The 19,012-nt window shown below is 44.6% G+C and overlaps 1 protein-coding gene across 1 annotated transcript in view; it reads left to right on the top strand.

Annotated features, from left to right (window-relative positions):
• The window catches only part of RPS6KB1 (ribosomal protein S6 kinase B1), a 350,261-nt gene that overhangs the window by 203,997 nt on the left and 127,252 nt on the right, over positions 1 to 19,012 (top strand). The window contains exon 10 of the mRNA XM_086954940.1: positions 3,339 to 3,446. Coding sequence (XP_086811066.1) covers positions 3,339 to 3,446 — 108 coding nt within the window. The remainder of the gene's footprint in view (positions 1 to 3,338; positions 3,447 to 19,012) is intronic.

Genomic DNA, 19,012 nt, shown 5'->3' with positions numbered 1-19,012 from the left:
TGCCTACCATGCCGTCCAGACTTGCTGACCAAAGACCAGGGGAGGGTGTTGCACCCCAACCTTCCCTCCCTTCGCTTGACGGCATGGCTCCTGAGGTCATCCAGTATGAACATCTAGACCTCCCAGCAGACTGCATGACTATTCTTAAAGAATCAAAGCGACCCTCCACTAGGAAGTCTTACGCTTTCAAGTGGAAGAGGTTTTTCATATGGTGTCGTGAGCATTCTCTTGACCCGGTACATGGCCAAGAGCAGGTGATTCTTCCATATCTTTTGCATTTAGTAAGATCAGGCTTGAAATATCCCTCCATCAGGGTTCATTTAGCTGCCATCACAGCATATAGGAAGTCTCCCAGTCAGACATCTTTCTTCCTTATGCCTGTAGTTAAGGATTTCCTAGAAGGCCTGAAAAAAGTCTTCCCACCGGTGAGGTCTCCCTCTCCTCCCTGGGAGCTGAATATTGTACTGACTAAGCTGATGAGTGCTCCTTTCGAGCCTATCCATAAAGCCTCTTTGCAGCACTTGACCTGGAAAGCTGCTTTTTTAGTGGCGATTACCTCTGCCCGTAGGGTCAGCGAAATCCAGGCCTTGTGTTGCAAGGAACCTTACACAGTTTTTCATGCCAATAGGGTGGTTTTAAGAACACACCCAAGTTTCCTGCCTAAGGTGGTTTCAGACTTTCATATCAACCAGTCTATTACCTTACCTACCTTTTTTCCTAATCCTTCCACTCTCCCGGAGAGGTCATTACACTCCCTTGATCTCCGGAGGGTCCTGAAGTTTTACTTGTCAAAAACCCTACCTCTGAGAAAGTCTGACCGGCTTTTTGTTAACTATGGCAGTACTAATACTGGTCTGTCAGCTTCCAAACGGTCAATTTCTCGCTGGATCGTCTCCTGTATAGCTTTTGCTTACCAACTAGCTAACAAAACCTTGCAGGGTAGACCACATGCACATTCTACCAGAGGGAAAGCTTCCACTACAGCTCTCCTTCGTAATGTTCCTATCTCTGAAATTTGTAAAGCGGCAACTTGGCGGTCTGTCCATACCTTTACCCGCCATTATTGCCTGGACTCAGAGTAAAGTTTGAGACCAGCCGATGCCAGAGTAGGGCAGGCCTCTTTAAGGAACTTGTTTGCTTAAGATATATTGTCAATATATGTCTTATCTTTTCTGTGAAGTTTTTACACTTCTTGCTCGTCCGCGAGACTTTGGGTATGAGCTTGCTAATCTATTCATAGATTATGACTATTGATGAGTATCCCCTGGATGAGAAGGATTAGTTACTTACCTGTAATCCTAGTTCTTATCCAGGGGTATACTCATCAAAGTCATAAGCTCCCGCCCACCTCCCCGGACGAGCAAAGTTACTAAGTTATGAGATGTTTTTATTACGGATCTCCTCAAGTGTTATTCACCTCCAAAAAGAACTGACCCAACTGTCACCTGTGGTGTACCATGGGAGCAGGGGGTTGCCTTCAGGTCTTAAAGGCACAATACCCCATCTCTAATTCCTTAAAGGCCAGGTGTCAGTTTTCTCTGTTTGCTTTATACTCTACTGCAGCCTACTGGCAAATGCCTGCAATTACAGGTTTTCCTATGGCAATAAAGCATTGTTGTATACAAATGTTTTCTGCTCTTTCTTCCTTAGGGTTTGGAAGGGTACTACTGTATGTATACTAATTTATGTAATTTTGCGGCACTTTTGCCAGTTAGAAAATGTTTTTTAGGCTGCAATTATATGTTTCACATATTTATACATATATATTTATATGTATTTTCTATATGCTCCGGGATCCCGCACATGGGCGGGGATTATTCATAGCTTATGACTTTGATGAGTATACCCCTGGATGAGAACTAGGATTACAGGTAAGTAACTAATCCATACTGCGCGCAGGCCCTACACTGAAGACTTATGTCCCCTCTCTGCGCATTTCTTTAGTACTAGCCCTGGCACACACAGTGCACATCACTTAGGGATCTTGCTAGAAAGGCAAACATACCAACCATAGACAACCAATCACCACTACAATTTATACAGGGAACATCTGTACTTTCACTCTGATTAGCAGTGGCAAGTACCTACAGCATCTAACTTCAGAGGAGGCAAAGTCAAAAAGTCAGGGGTAATCACGGCAAGCTATGCCAGGTCTAACAGTCTCATTCAACCCCATTTAACACCTGTTCAAACTTCATGTGTATTGAGTCACCCAGGCCTTACCAGTCAGACCCAGCACTTCATAAAGGTAAATTGTCCCCATGGAGCTCCAGCCTATTCATGTCTCCTAAGTGCTCACCTACCCAAGTCGCTCAGCCTGTGGAAACTGTCTCCTGTCCTCTAATAAGACCCTGTCTTCTTCCATTGTCTTACAGCCTGGGTGAATCCACATGTAGGCATCAGAAACCTGCACAGATGCCCAGCCCAGAACTCATAAACTGTCAACATTCACAGGAAAACCCTCCTCCTTGGCCTATAGACCTTCAAATCGCCATACAAACTCAGCTACACCTTTAATCCAGCTTTCAAATAACCTTTCCAAAAAATCCTTCATTATCCCTTGTCCCCTCCTAGATTGCCATCTGAAACCTACCACTAGTGCTTATCTGTCTTCCTTGTCATGCAGCTGGCCCATTGAAACCCTGGACTCCCCTGTGCCTTTCCTCTTTCCCCGCATGTCCCCCACCACCTCATGACTGCTGCAAAACCTGGCTTCCATAGACTTTCAGTATGACATGTCCCCAACACTTGAACCTGAGCAATGCTGAACGACCACCTGAAAAAGACATGTATAGAGAGAGCGAGAGGATGGTGAAGTGTGGGAAGCAGCCATGAATGCCAGTCTATGCCAGGTCAGAGGGAACATCATGAGATGGCCAACAGACTGAGAATATCAAGGGTTGCCCAGCAGAGTAAATATACCTTTTTAAGGGCTATTGTGCTGGGACTGTGAGATCCTACAGGATACTCAGGAAGGGACCCATACCAATAAGGGTGACATAGCAATGGAGAGTACTCTATTCACACTGAGGTGGAGTTCCATTGACAGACATTCATAAATGTAGAAACAAAATAGCCTATTATGCCATGAATGAGAAGGGCAATAGCTAGCTGCAATTTCAGTCACGGATTCCTTGCTCACCACGGGCAAAGCATAGACTGCTGGGCAACATTGAAGTTATAAATTTCTGGCAATGGGCGCGATAATCTGCGGGTCTGCTTTCACCAAGCAGGGAAGAACAGATTTTCTAAACCATACAGATGACTGGACTGTTGATGGTCAGCTCGAAATGTGCCAGTAAATTAACCTCATCTTCTGCAATAATGGTGTTTTCTAGCCTCCATTTACTGGGGAAAACAGGAAGAAAACCATTGACAAGATTCTGAAGTGTAAACTGAACTTGCCTCCTTACCTCACACAAGAAGCCAGGGATCTTCTAAAAAAGGTAAGCTAAACATTTTAAATTGTACCTGTATTTGATGCACATTTTGTTCATTTACGTTTTTGTTTTGTTAACTGTCTGAAAGAGTATGACTTTGAGTGTGCTTTGCTCCATGCCTCTGGGATTCCACAGAACAGTTTCCAGGGGGTTTCTGTAGCTTGGGCACAACATCAAGCATATTCAGATCAGTTTTACGTAACCTGCTATCCTAACTGTTTAGAGTTTAAGAAGAGGTGCTTGCACAACGGTTTGGTGAGGCCGCAATCATTCAGGACTTTTTTCAGGCTACAAGTTTACAGGGCTGATTACAGGTGGCGAGAGTAATGTGTGTGTACTGTTGGAAACAACACACAGTAGCCTTTAGCATTGTATTGGATGCAAAGATAATATGCAATTGGACGGAGTGCCGGTGTTTCAGAAGGGCTGATACATTCTGCACACGCACATTGTTGTCACTATTCTGATACATAGGGTTCTTGTCAGAGGATCAGTTTGCTGTGAATGTGTTGAGTTTTAGTTGTTACATTTTTCCATCTTTGTCACCCTTTCTACTGTGTTGATTAAGTGTGGTGCATCTAGTGGGTTCTGTGAGATGTAGGATGTCTGAGTTCATTACTTTAAAGAAATCAAGTTTAGCCACTTAGAATATTGCATCCAATCATTGTACTACATTCCAGTGGCTATGGACACTGATGCTTTCTGGTAACGTTTAGTAAACTTGCAGAGTCTCAGTCCCACATTTATGTACTAAGTCCTGCTTGTGCGTGTGATGTATGTTATGTGCTTTATTCTGTTTGCATGGGAGTAATGAGTTATGATTACAATAGCATGTTCTTGTATTTGCGTTGTCTTGTAGTTTTTGAGGCATCCCGGATGTTTTTATTGTGGCACATTAATAGCAGGAGTTCAAACTGACTTCTTGGATATCTTTGTAACTGCTAAAGTATGATTTTTCTAACAGATTGCCTCTGGTATCAATTGGATTTTTGATGAATACTACCAGCATACTTTCAACTGCAGATTTCTCACCTTGTGACTAATCCCTAGGCATCCAATTGGATCTGGAAACTTTCAGAACAGTTCTCCTGTGTGTTGCTAGGCCATGTTGTACAACTTTGCTCCAACGTCGTTCCTTTCTGGAAGTGATGAGCAGAGCCACATATAAGCACCACCTATGCACCCTCGTCATTTTCTTTCTTTCCATCCCTTCAAAGGCATATCCAGAGCCTCTTCCTTGTCTTTGACTAGATTTTTACGATTAATGTTTTTGAAAGGGAAATGTCACCCCCTAAAATCAAACCGATGTCTGTGATTGACCTTCCAAAGTGTGTTTGTGGTGAGTGGGGTCAGGCCACGACAACCTGCCTGCGGCGACTGCATGCAGATGAACACGAAGGCCGTAGAGGAGGACAAGGCTGAACTCTACATCACCAATAACCGGTCAAAGTCAAAAGGAAGGTCCCTTAACTGAATTGTTCTCGCAGCAGTTCATTGCTGTGCTCAAAGTCTTCAGTAAAGTTGAAGAACAATCACAAGTGAAATGGTCAATTCCCACCGCTCTCAAACTTCAAAAAGGGCGCAAGGGCATAGTAAGCCTTGAGATCGCCATCTGAGCTTGTTCAGAGTCTTTTCCCAACGTACCCTGAATTTCCGGCCTCATTGGCGATGTCACAGCAAGAAGAGGCCTTCAGACAGGTCATGCTGTGCATTTTCAGCACTTTGCTGGCTCTCTCTGGCATGCCTTTGGAACCCAAACATACTTAGGATTTCAATTGGGGCCTATGTTTCGGGTTCGCCTTATGTGCCCCCTGTCGGATGAGGGTGTACAGCCTACTGTGCTTTCTGACTCTGAAATTAATCCGACTCAACCTCAACCGAAGTCTTGCCCAGCGTACCCCTCTGGTTCTAATTCCTTGCCCTTGTAATTCAGTAGGGTCCAGACTTAGCCTAGTCTTTTTGCCATTGGTACTATTATGTATGAAACCGTTCTATCCTCAAATATGATGAGGAGAACTGGTAAACTGGTATGAAGAGCTTCAGGATGTCGTGTCGTCCCCCACCACTCCCCCCTGGGTCCTGCTACTGAATAAAGTGCCTTTTTCAGGGTGGGGGGCGCTAGTGGGCGCACTGCAGCATTGCTGCCTGTTAAGACATCTCCCCAGGTCAGACAGGCAGATCAGCTCAAATGGCGTAAATGCAGACACGAAATTCCTCAGTTTGTGCGTCGGACGCGGCGGTGTCTGGTTAGAGCGGACTTGGGCGGTGTGAGGAGATACGGGAGATAGTGAAATCATCCCTTGAATTGCATGGCCTGGAGACAGCGGAACTAAGCAACATGGCGGCCGCCAGGGAGCGGATCTACATCTGATTGCAGGGAGCACCGAATAAGTGCTGATGCTGGTGGCGGCTGGTGCAAGATATTGCTGCAGTTAACTGGGTGCGGTGGCAAGCTGCAGGAGTCAGTGGGTGACGCACTGGCAATGAAATAAAGGTGCGTGCATCGCAATTGCAGCGTGACAGGCCGCGGTGACATGGCGACGCCCTAATTGAATGCGGACCAAGATTCAGCTCTATCGCGGTAAGCGGGGGAGCGCACGAACGACAAGCGCAGAACGCAGTAAACCACAGACACGAACCGCCGATATTAATATCGTCTCATAACTGTATACGCCTGTGTTGGGTATATGTGGCGGTAGAGTGCCGACGGTCCTCAGCGAGAATGCGCGAACAACCTACACAAAATTGCGGTGCCCTGCACATTCATTCTCCTTCGAAACGTAAAACACAACAACCTACGGCGACCCTGATGGTGCGGGGCATGAACCACAGCGAAATTGTGGGCCTCCACTCTACCCATCAACAAGCGGCATGAGACGTGGCAATAAAGCGGCTTGATGATATTCTTGCGCGCCTTGTTATAAATACCAGTCAGGCACGAAATGGCGGTGACTTTGAGGGAACAGTGATAACGGCGGGTTGTGACTAAGATAAAACCTACACACATGACCTGCAATCATTCATGATTGTAATATTACCTCTGCATTGCTGTCTGCTTGGGGGACTGGAGGAGGCCCGTCCTGCGCCTGAAGGGGATATAGCGGACCGCGTACCACCTGCGAAACCCAGAGCCCGACACTTGACCATACCGGGGAACTGTTGCATTAATACCTATGGCCCGCCTGTCACCAAGTGATTTTTGATGTCTGGACTGAGTAGTGAAGGGATATTTACTAAGACGACGGCCCCCTTCCTCTAAGCATAAACTGTGGTTCACACAGGGCTTTTTATGGTGTGCTCCTCAATGACAATGCTAGGAGGTGGAAACCTGCGAGCGTGCATCATCGCTCAACATACCTGTCTATACCTTCCCATTTATCCCCAGTGCGTGTTCGCATGAGCCCTACCCAAGCCAGCAGCTGAGCTAGATAGTGGTAATATTCAGAGGTGGTATAGCACATAAAGTTGGAGAAATGCCCCAGTTCGCAGGCAGGTGGCATAAAGTTACTATTGGAGCGTCCTGAGCCGAGTTGTCACTTGTCGTACTCTGCTTGCAAAATCCGGCAGCATCATGGGCAAACCAGATAAACAGCCCAAAATCACAATTGAATCAAGAAAACAAACAAAAGGTGCTACAGCACAATCAAGATACTGAATTGGAGGCGGAATCTGCAGCTAGTGGCACAATGGAAACTGTCCTTAAAGCGATCCAATCAAGTCTACAGGACATCAACGGAAAACTGGACCACCTCACTCAACGAGTAGACAGCATGGCAGCGAAGCTGGATAAACTGGGTGAGCGCCTGGACAACGCTGAAACTCGCGTTGCAGCAGTTGAGGATGAAGCGCATGCCACGACCAGTAAATGCACAGGGATGGAGAAACTGCTAGATGTTATTAAAAAATAGAGGCGAGGATTTGGAAGCAAGATCTTGCCGGAATAATATTCGAATTGCAGGCGTTCCAGAATCCACCAATACTGGTCGAATGGAGACTTACGTGGAAGAGATGCTTTGTACAGTCTTCGGGGCAGAATAATTTTCAGCAGTCCTCATCGTGGAACGTGCGCATAGATCTCTGGCACCATGTCCGCCCCCGGGAGCTGCTCTGAGACCTATAATTGCTCGTATATTGAATTATAGGGATATGGACATTGTTCTGAGGTTGGCTCGAGAAAAGCAGCAGGTGACATACCAGGGTAATAAGTTGGAGTTCTACCCAGACTTCACTATGGCGGTACAACAGGCTCGTAGGGAATTCGCTCAGACCAAATCAAAACTACGTGAATTGAATGTAGAGTACGCAATTCTTTACCCAGCTAGACTAAAGGTGACATGGGAGGGTCGCTCCACGGTCCTTCAAACTCAAAAAGCTGCTCAGGAATTCCTCAAACTGATCTCTAAACTCATAGACCCTAGGCACAATGAGCAACACCAGGATTCTGACTAGGATGTCTACATAAAGAAATGTTCTGATCGAGGGCAACGGTCATGTGGGGGCGGCGTGTGATTTTGTACCTGCGAAACTGGACTATGGAATGTGCACATCAGTCTGGACACGTGCCGTATTGACATACTGCTGGTAAAACGGTGTATGAACGATGGACTAGTCACAGACCAGTTGCAAGGTCGTGAACTGGCACTAGGAATGGGTGTCAGGTGGCAAGCCCCCACATGGCAAACAAGCTTCTATATATGTTGTCTTGACTGCTGTGGCCACATGCAGCACCATGAACCACCTAGGAGCTTAAGTCAGCTGTTTATAAATGCCAAATCCAGAATGAACGGGCCCATCACTGGATATTTGAGTAGTACTGGTTGAAAGGGAGGCTGCTGCACAACGCAAGTACAGTTCGATCCTTCTTCTGTTGGCTACTCACCCTCAGAAGCAGCGGGAGAACCCTGCCTGAACTTGTCTGGCGGGACTATATATATATGCCTGTGTATCCTCCACATGGCGATAGGGGCATGAGACGCGAGGATGGACATAGAGTGGTAATGTATTAACAACCCCTGGCTCTTTGGATTTGAGTAGATATTAAACTGTGTACCTGAACTACTCCAGGGGATATGTTGTCCTCGTACTCATGCCAAGGTTAAGTATGCATAACAGGTTGACTCCAACAGCTGGGGTGATATAAGATTTGATGTATGGCTGGGGGCGGGCTGTTAATGGAGTTATGACTAATGCATGCATGCATTGATCGCTCATTTTAGGGCATGTTGCGTAATTGGCTGTATATATCGAGGCACCTTTTCTGTCAATGAGGGCATCCGCCAGTATTAGATGACGTTGTTATAATGGTATACCTATGGAGAAGGATATTTACGGTATTACAATATGTTGTCTCACAAACTGTTTAAACTTTGGCCAAGACTATAGTATTGTAATTGAGCTCCCCATGATGTTTAAGGGGGGTTTGTATTTTCGGGAGGGGATTTGTCTTTGGGATGCTGGGTGGGGGGGAGGGGGGTTGGTGGGGGGTCAAGGGGGGGGGGGTAACTGTTATGCTGACCAGAGTGCATGAGATGCATCACTACGATATATCACATGGTATCACATGGTATATACTATTCCACAGCATGAAAAATGGGACCCCCTCAAAAGGATAATTTGCGACCAAGGAACAGAGGGGAAGAGAGAAATTTGTTCTAGAAAATTGTTCCTTCAGTGGTCATATATATCTATAGGCCATATACATCAGATAACTTTGAGAAAGGTGACAGACTTATATAAACATGTTTATTTTGTCATAGTTTTTATTTTCATTTGATTAAGTTTTTTTTCCATTTCAATTTCTCATATACAAATTACATGATTCATCATAAATACATTTTACAAACTCGAATTTTTTTGGTTTTTAGAACACATTGTTAATAACACACCAGTAATAAAAGAGAAATTTTTTTTCATACACAAAAGAAATTGATTAATTTCTAAGAAGGCCACCTGATATTTAAATACACAACTCAATTTGCAAACATACACACATGCATACCACAACCACACTACCAAAAGGGGAAAAAAGGGGAGAGAAACTACGTATGGACTGACAAGTTCACAGGTTGTCAGGTTTTAGGGTCTCAGAAGAACTTAAGACCCCCGCACATGATTGGTCGACGCGCGTTTCGGTGGGTAACCACCTTCCTCAGGACCTTTTTTTCTCTTGTGGGTCAAAGATATCAGGGGACCTAAAAGACGTTTATTTACAAAAAAAGACAAGAAAAAATATCTGTCACCAACACTTCTTCTTATTGATTTATAGACACAACAATAAAAAACATTGCTTAGATCTAGCTTGGCTGCTCCCCACATGACCGACAAAATATGAATACATTAAAGCCATTAACTCCGATAAAGATGGGTCGTAGATGATTAATTTGTTATGATGGGAGGCCAACAGGGACTTGAAAAGAGAGCTCTAATTGCTTGGGAATAGAAGACAAGTATTGTTCGTTTTGATTGAGATCCCTCTATGCTAGTTTAAAAGACAGGGGTTATCATCATATAAACCTGGACATAGTGCTACTCACAAGAAAGGATAGGCCACTATGGATTCCTTGTGTGCTCAGTTGCTAGGTTTTCGGACCGAATGCTTGTTAAAAAACACCTGCATGGAGGATACAACATTCCTTATTTTATCATTTGTAACTAAATATGCACAATATATAGTACCCAATGGGCAGTCATTCTTACCACTTTTCATTGTGAGACAGGGTTCGATTACTTCAACCTGTTCAGAGACGATTATCTGTTCTCCAGGGAGTCAATTAAAAACTACAAAGCAAGAAAGTGTCCATATATAGTATTTGGTTTCTCCTTTTGATATGTAAATACCCTATATAAGCGGAATATAACTAGCCTGAATGGTGTAATGTGTGGAGATATACCTTTTAATGGCTGATGATGCCCTCAGTAGTACAAAATGGATCGGTAAGATGTGGTCTCAATAGTTGCGGTCTACACAGGTGGAGAAAGGAAACACAAGAACCACATTTCGTCAGATCTATTGCACTTTGGTCCCACGAGTTCTACAAATGGATACTCATAAAGTGAACTTACGTCTCGTTATTTGCATAGATGAGGGAATCATTCCTTTATATAGCTAGTCGTATGCCGCCATTTCCTGGACCGGGCGTAGGGATATTACTTTTTTCAGCTTGGTGAGTCTGACCCCGTTCTTTATACTGCATCCATCTAATAGTTGGAAACATTTGTACATACTGAAGCAGTGTGGTGGATTTAAGCTGCTGTACTGTTTGAAGTCTCTCCTATTTTTTGCAAGGAAAACTCGGTGTGATTTAAATGATGAGGTAGGGCAGTTAAAAGTAGATAGCAAGGTTTTTAACCAGAACGTGGTGGGGTCTAAGCGTTAAACTCTCTACCATTGTTTTGCCAGAAGAACTCGGTGGGGTTTAAATGCTAAGGTAGGACAAGGTTTTTAACGAGAACGTGGTGGAATCTAAGCGTTAAACTGAGGCAGTTAATGCACGATAGCCTAAAGACTTCTAGTCGTGTGAGATTTCTAACACAACGAGCGCGGCAGAGGTTTCGGTCGAACTAACAAATGAACCGCGTCCCAGATGGCGACATACCTGTACATGTGAGGTCTCGGAGTCTACTCAGATCTTCCACGATCGTCGGCGGTAAGCGACCTGCAGTGTCTCTAGTCCGGTTTATAACGCCGTCCCATTGTATCGCGAGAGGACGATTGGCCAGTACAAATTAACATAGATGATGGACTCTAGTTTCGAAGTATCAGAAACACAAAAGACGGACATTAGTCTGTTTACCCGGCAAAGCGGGACCGAATACAAAAAACAACGAAATTCTCATTTTTTATTTGTTTTGATCTGGTAGAGACGGAGGCATTTATTGGTCTGTTTCAAAACAGTAAACCATCTCCAATGTTCTAATAGGGCAGAGTGGCCATGCTGAAAACCGGAGGGAAGTGGGTCATGAACCATCATTAATTGGTCAATTTCGAAATATATCACTCTCTCATATGTTCTAAAAGAACATAATGGCTGTGATGGTCAGTGATTAAAGGCGGTGGGCCAGGCGTGTTGATACGGTAAATTGAGAGTGAGTGATTGGGGTCAGAGGATTTAATGGGTACATCCCACAGGGTCTGCCACTGAGGTTTTGTTATTAGCATGAGTTAAATGTCACGCTGGGAAGACCCCTGGCATCTGATTTGGGCATGATTCTGCAGGGTGATTATGTGTACACAGTAACACAGAGGGTATAGTGTAACCCAAAAGAGCGAGAGGACCAGAGTTATAAGGGGTAATTAGAAGGTACAGTGTAACCCAGAAGAGCGAGAGGACCAGGGTTATAAGGAGTAATCAGAAAAAGGTCACATGGGCTAAGTACTGGGTGAGAATGAGGTATGTATATGTTTATTTTGTAACATACCATGAGATTTCCTCATTCAGTCCATGTTTCACAGTGTCAAGATGAAATATCCAAAATGTTTCTCGCTTCTTGCGAGTCACTTCATTGGGCTGACCTATTTTGGTGATTACTTTCTCCAATATCGACCATTTGATGTCTTGCTCAGAATGATTTTTATCCAAACAATGTTGGACCAAGGGTGCCAATAATTTTTTTGTCTTGATGGCAGACTTGTGTTCGCTATAACGGACGCGAAATTCACGACCCGTTTCTCCCACATAGGCCAGGCCGCAACTGCAAAAAAGAATATAGACAATGTTGCTACTACGGCAGTTTGTCAAATGGCGTAGTTTAATCTTTCTGTCATTATAGGTTATGGTATCTGAGGTGATCGCTGTATCACATGCGTGGCATGAGCCACATCTGTGATTACCTAGGACTACCGGTAGCCCAGTAATTGAACGTAGGTTTTCTGCCGGGACATTTTTGTTTTGTCTAGTATGTACTAGCATGTCCCTGAGATTTCTATTTCTTCTGTAGGCTACCAATGGTAATGGTAGAGGGGACGTGTTTTCATCACAATTTAGGATTCTCCAGTTTTTATTGATGATATTCCTGATTTTGAAATTCAGGGTGGAGTGATTAATTACGCATGTAATCCTATTTTGTTTCATCCTTTTGGTGCCTTGAAGTAATGCTGACCTGTCAAAATATTTGGCTCTTGTCGCACAAGGCGATGGGGATATCCTCTTTTGAGAAGTCTATCCTGGAGGGCATCTCCATGCTTATGGAAGGATTTCATGTCTGTACAGTTGCGTCGGATACGCAAGAATTCCCCAAAGGGGATAGATTCCCTTTGACAGTTAGGGTGGTAACTGTCAAACTTTAAAATAGTGTTCTTGGCTGTGTTTTTTCTGAACAAGCTTACTGACAGTTGGCCATTGGTGTTCTCAATGCTAATGTCTAAGAAATCCACTTTGTGTTTGTTAAAGTTCACTGTGAATTTCAGATTCGTGTCACTGGCATTCAACCAAAGAATAAAAGATTGTAAAAGTTCTTCCGGGCCTTCCCAAACAAAAAAAATGTCGTCTATGAAACTTTTCCAATGGGAAACATTTTCAAAGAATGGGGCCAGTTCGTTGTAGATGTTCTTAAGCTCCCATTCTCCCATGAAGGTATTAGCCACACTAGGGGCACAAGAAGCCCCCATTGATGTCCCTTTAATCTGTTTGTAAAGGCGGCCATTACACTCAAAGAAGTTGTTCAGTAAGACGACCTCTAGACATTGTAAGATAAACATGTCCGGACGGTCCGACGGATATCTCTGTAAAAGGTCTGAGACCGCCTGTAACGCTCGGCATTGAGGGATATTGGTGTATAATGCCTCAATGTCGAGCGTCACTAGGATGTCTGAGTTAGGTCCCCTGATATCTTTGACCCACAAGAGAAAAAAAGGTCCTGAGGAAGGTGGTTACCCACCGAAACGCGCGTCGACCAATCATGTGCGGGGGTCTTAAGTTCTTCTGAGACCCTAAAACCTGACAACCTGTGAACTTGTCAGTCCATACGTAGTTTCTCTCCCCTTTTTTCCCCTTTTGGTAGTGTGGTTGTGGTATGCATGTGTGTATGTTTGCAAATTGAGTTGTGTATTTAAATATCAGGTGGCCTTCTTAGAAATTAATCAATTTCTTTTGTGTATGAAAAAATTTTCTCTTTTATTACTGGTGTGTTATTAACAATGTGTGTTCTAAAAACCAAAAAAATTCGAGTTTGTAAAATGTATTTATGATGAATCATGTAATTTGTATATGAGAAATTGAAATGGAAAAAAAACTTAATCAAATGAAAATAAAAACTATGACAAAATAAACATGTTTATATAAGTCTGTCACCTTTCTCAAAGTTATCTGATGTATATGGCCTATAGATATATATGACCACTGAAGGAACAATTTTCGAGAACAAATATACTATTCCACACACACTATCACATTGGGGTAGTGCAACTTCTGACCACTACATTGCACTGGAGTATGATTTTCTATAAACGTAATGGCTACAGCTGGATCGATGCCCACACATTTAAACTTACTCACCTGGAATATCAGGGGACTTAATAACCCCCAAACAATTAGGCAAATGTTTGCATAATTTGATAGATTACATATCGATATTGCTCTTTTACAGGAAACACATATCACCCCACGTTCAAGTGGCAACTTTGGTCGTAAATGGGCTGAAACTATCCACAGTTCGATATATTCATTATATTCTAGGGAGGTTACAATATTAATAAAAACAAGTTACGAATTTCACCATTGAAGCCACCATTGCTGACTCTCAGGAAAGGTATATCATTGTTACAGGCAAATAGCACTTATAAACACATATGGCCCAAACACGGATGCCCCTGACTTTTATCACGAGATCTGGCAGAAGTTGCAGGATATGGCGGATAAGACCTTGGTATGGGGACGGGATTTTAATCTAGTGCCTCAACAGATCAGGGTCCACCACAGACCCACACCAGAAGGCAATGATTAAAATGCTAGATATTATGTCAGAAATGCAATTGCATGATATCTGGAGAGTGCAGAATCCAGCGTGTATGGAAGCAACACACACATCTGCTGCACACAATAGCTGGTCACGTATTGATTATTGGATAGGGTCTAACGAAACAATGCTTTGGACCAAGGCTATAAAACATCTACCCAGGACCTTGTCTGATCATAATCCCATACTATTATCTATTAATATCCTGTATTATACACCCCCCCCCCCTATAGCTGGCGCTTCAATGCAAAAGCGTTGTCTGACTCTGTGTACATGGACACGATCGCTAAGGCCATATCGGATTATCTCCTACTGAATGAACCTACCACTGATGACCCTAGCTTATTGTGGGAGGCTTTTTTTTTTTTTTTTTTTTTTTTTGGTAAACCTTTATTGTCAGTAGCACAGTTACAATCGCAGGCACGATACCATTACAGTCGGCCAGTAAATCAAAGGCGGACAAAGCAAATCAATTAAGCAGCTAGCAAAGCAGCATTCCGCCTCCCAAACGCCCCGTTGTAACTCAGGATAATGTCCGTACCAAATTGGCACCAGGATTAATGAGGTTTCTTTTAAAGTTTTAAAGAAAAACAGGATCCATTGCCGCACAATCAAATAATACAAAAGCAAGGGGTTAGCAAAGGTCAGGATATGCATGGTCAGGACTACTGCAGGCAGGACGATAACTCCGGTACACAATTATCAGGATAGTCAATAAGCTACACATTCCGCCCCCCAACACAGCAGGAGCCCGCCTCAACACAAAACTTTATAAAAACATCACCCCTTGCGATTCGCACCACCAGAACGTACGGAGAGTAGCCCGTTACTTGGTCCTAACAAAGACGAAAAAAAGAGAAGTGGAGAGAAGCTGAAAGAAACAGAAGAGAAAAAGAGGCCCTAGAAACAGAAAAAGGAAAGACAGTATTACCCCCCCGCAAACCCCCCACCCTGCACCCCTGCCTCCGGCTACGGCCTCCCCCTTAGCAGCGTGCCTGTCGCCCAATGTGAACCCTAAATATAGGAGAGAAGAGAAGTATAAAGAAGAAAAAACGTAGTGGGGGGTTCCCAGTTCAGGCCCCCGGCCCCCCCCTCCCCGGCATTGTGCACGTCTAAAATGGCGTCGCCGCTGAATACTCAGAACACTCACCGATATAAAGTAACAATCGACGCGCCAGAACATCCAGGCACCCAACCTCGATGGTGACCCTCTCCCTTAGCAGCCCAGAAAAACGAGTCTGGCGCCACTCAGGTCCTTCTGGCCGATGTTGTTGTGCCCATGGCGGCAGTGACCTCACGCGAGGCCCCGGCTCCGGGACCCGCGCAGGCCCCGCCGACCGAAGGGCACATCTCCGCCCTCCGAGCTCGGAGAGCCGCCGGACTCACTCCCAGCGGGTCAGGGCACATTCCGCCGTTCGACAAACCGTCGGCGGCGCCGCCGCATCAGCTGGATCAAGTAGCCGGAGGAGAAGGTCGTCGGAGCCGGGAGCCCCGGCGACCATCTTGGTCGCCGGCCTGGCTCCGACCCCCTTGTGGGAGGCTTTTAACGCTACATTGCGTGATGTATGTTTTAGTACGACCGTAGGTTTCTTGAAAGATATACACAGCCAACTATCTATGTGTGAGAGTAAGATGTCATCACTAGTGCGCGAATATGCGCTTACACAGAACCTACAGACACTGGGGAACATCAGGACTGTCATGTCCGAATATCAGTCTTTCGCAGAGGATGAACTCAAATACAGGACAAAGCGCATTAACGCTAGGGCCTTTGGTGAAGGGGAAGGCCCGGTATTGTGTTGGCATCGAAAATTTGTGAAGGCCATGCCCCACAAAATGTCCTACAAGTCCGAGACGCCTACGGGGATGTACGGACTGATGCACAGGGTATATTGCAGGAATTTGTGAAAACATATGGGCCATTATATGAATCCCGGCCTACTGCTTCACCAGTGGAGATTATGGAGTATCTAGCAGACGTGGCCATTGCATGGCTATCAGATACGCAAAGAGAATATCTATAATTGCCAATTACTGTAGAAGAGGTCACAGAGATTATCAAATCGCTGCCTAATGGAATGGCTCCGGGCCCTGATGGGTTCACATGTGAGTTTTAAAAGACCTTTGCAGACTTGATAGCTCCGCATTTGGTTGCTATGAATGGCGATGCATTTGATAAGATGCTAATACCTTCTTCCTTGAGAGAAGCCGTGCTGGTTGCCCTCCTTAAGCCCGCAAGGACCCTGAGAGTTGCGACTCCTACCGACCACTGTCACTACTTAATGTAGATTCCAAAATATTGGCAAAATTACTGGCAGTGAGATTTCAGCCCCTTATGACCAACTTGGTCCTTCCGGATCAGTCGGGCTTCATACCGGCAAGGTCAACAGTGCACAATACCAGGACGCTTTTTGCACTCTCCCTTTACTTAAAACCAACTACTAGAGCGGCCACAGTTATGCTAGATGCTGCCAAAGCATTCGATTCCATACAATGGCCGTATCTACTGACGGTGTTCCAAAGAATGGGTTCCCCCCCTATGTTTTTACAGTGGGTCCAGTTACTCTATACTAAGCCCACGGCCCGCGTTCGAATCAATAATTATATTTCAGATAGTGTGCCCACACCACGAGGGACAAGGCAGGGATGTCTATTGTCCCCATTACTATTTGCGCTGGCACTTGAGCGATTGGCAGGTAAAATCCGGCAAGGACATCCCTATTCGGCTCTGCAGTTCCCACAGCGGCCCCTGCATATCTCCCTATATGCGGATATGATATATGTGCGTGACCCGGAGCAACATCTGGCTCCCTTGTTGCGGGAATATATCAAATTTGGGAGGCAATCTGGCCTCCAAATCAATTGGGAAAAATCTTTGATTATCTTTCTCACTCACTCCACGCACCCTCACACCACAGAATTCCCTCTGGAGTGGCAATCTGAGCCGGTGAAATACTTGGGAGTGTGATTCCATCGCGATCCAGAGGTTGTCATCCGTACTAATTATGGTAGAGCAATAAGTACCCTAGGCGAAAGAATTGAGCGCTGGATCCAATTATCCCTATCACTGACTGTTAGATTTGCTATAGTGAAAATGGTAATTCTGCCGAAATTCCTTTATCTTTTTAACAACATTCCTATCCCGCCTTCACCAGAAGTTTTCCGTAGACTGTCATTGTTAGTGACCAAACTTATCTGTGCGGGCAGGCAGGCCCGCATAGAACTACGAGCTTTAACGTTACCCTACTCCAGAGGAGGTTTCAAGGTGCCTGATTTCTTGCTCTACAATTTATGTGCGCAAGCGCAGTATGCCCACTACTGGTATCAGACTCCCTATCTCACACATGCAGCAATTGAAGGAGATGCATTACCTGTCCCTCTAACAGCGGTAATCACCCATCAAAGGCCTCCTCTGCATGCTAAAGATATCAATACTATAGACACAACAAACGCCGCATGGTATAAATTAGGAAGACTGTCACATAAACTACCATTGTATGCCCCTGCTCTCCCACTGCATCATCATCCCGAATTATCGGTCACACGAGAAGAGGTGGGCATGGGACTGTTACTGCAGGTGGGCATCGAAACTTTGGGAGATCTCTATCAGGATGGGGTATTTAAAACGCCAAGTGACTTTGCTTAGGTAAGTAACCAAATGCTGCTATTTTGTTTTACATACCACAGACTCCAAGGGGCAATTGAGAAATTATATCCTACATACCCGGCGGAGCCTCCGCAATTAAATGCGCTGCAACTGATAATAAATTCCCCTAGTAATAAACACTTAGTATCCAGACTATACAATATAGTCCAAGAGGAAATAGCTGACAGGACGCAAAGAGCACTTTTGCGAGATGGAATGACGTACTAGACACTTCGCTCACGTAGCAAGAGTGGACGACAGCATGTTCTCTTACAGAAATGCTGACGCCTAATGGAAATCGGAGATTACTGCATTACAAATACCTGCCTCAAACCTATTACACTCCAGCTAGACTTCATAGGTATGGTTTGCATCAGAATGCACGCTGTAAATGCTGTGGAACTGAATCTGCAGACTTCCTACATCTTGCCTGGTGTTGTTCGCTAATACAGGAGTATTGGGAAAAAGTCACTCGGCACTGAGTGAAATGGTGTGGGTTGCAATTGTCTGCTCAAGTCGTACATGTATATTGGGGTTGTTGTGCAATGTTTTTGCCGCAAAACGTAAATTTTGCATGAACGCCTTGCTTCTTGCTAAGCGTAGGATTTCAATGTGTTGGGATAGTAAGGACACCCCTACGGTTCGCCAGTGGCTTCGGGATATAGCATCTTGTCAAGACACATTGAGGATCTACGAAGAAGAGCTGCCAACTGGATCCAGACCGAGAGACTACTGGAAATATCCGGTTCACTATCTATGCACAAACCCGGTTGATTAACTATGTATAACACCTGTCTCCCTCTTTTTTGTTGTACGGTAGTCTATTTGTAAGATGAATATACATATATATTGTATCTGGATGTGGGATGTGGTAGTATGATGGTCTGTATGTTTGTTCGTATTAGACATGCTATGTCTTGGAAAATGTTAATAAAAAGATTTTTTTTCTAAAGTGCCTTTTTCACTGTTGTGA

Source organism: Lissotriton vulgaris, chromosome 2_1 (assembly GCF_964263255.1).
Source record: "Lissotriton vulgaris chromosome 2_1, aLisVul1.2, whole genome shotgun sequence".
Classification (NCBI taxonomy): domain Eukaryota; kingdom Metazoa; phylum Chordata; class Amphibia; order Caudata; family Salamandridae; genus Lissotriton; species Lissotriton vulgaris.
Note: the sequence above shows the minus strand (reverse complement) of the source record. Positions and strands in the feature narration are given on the sequence as shown.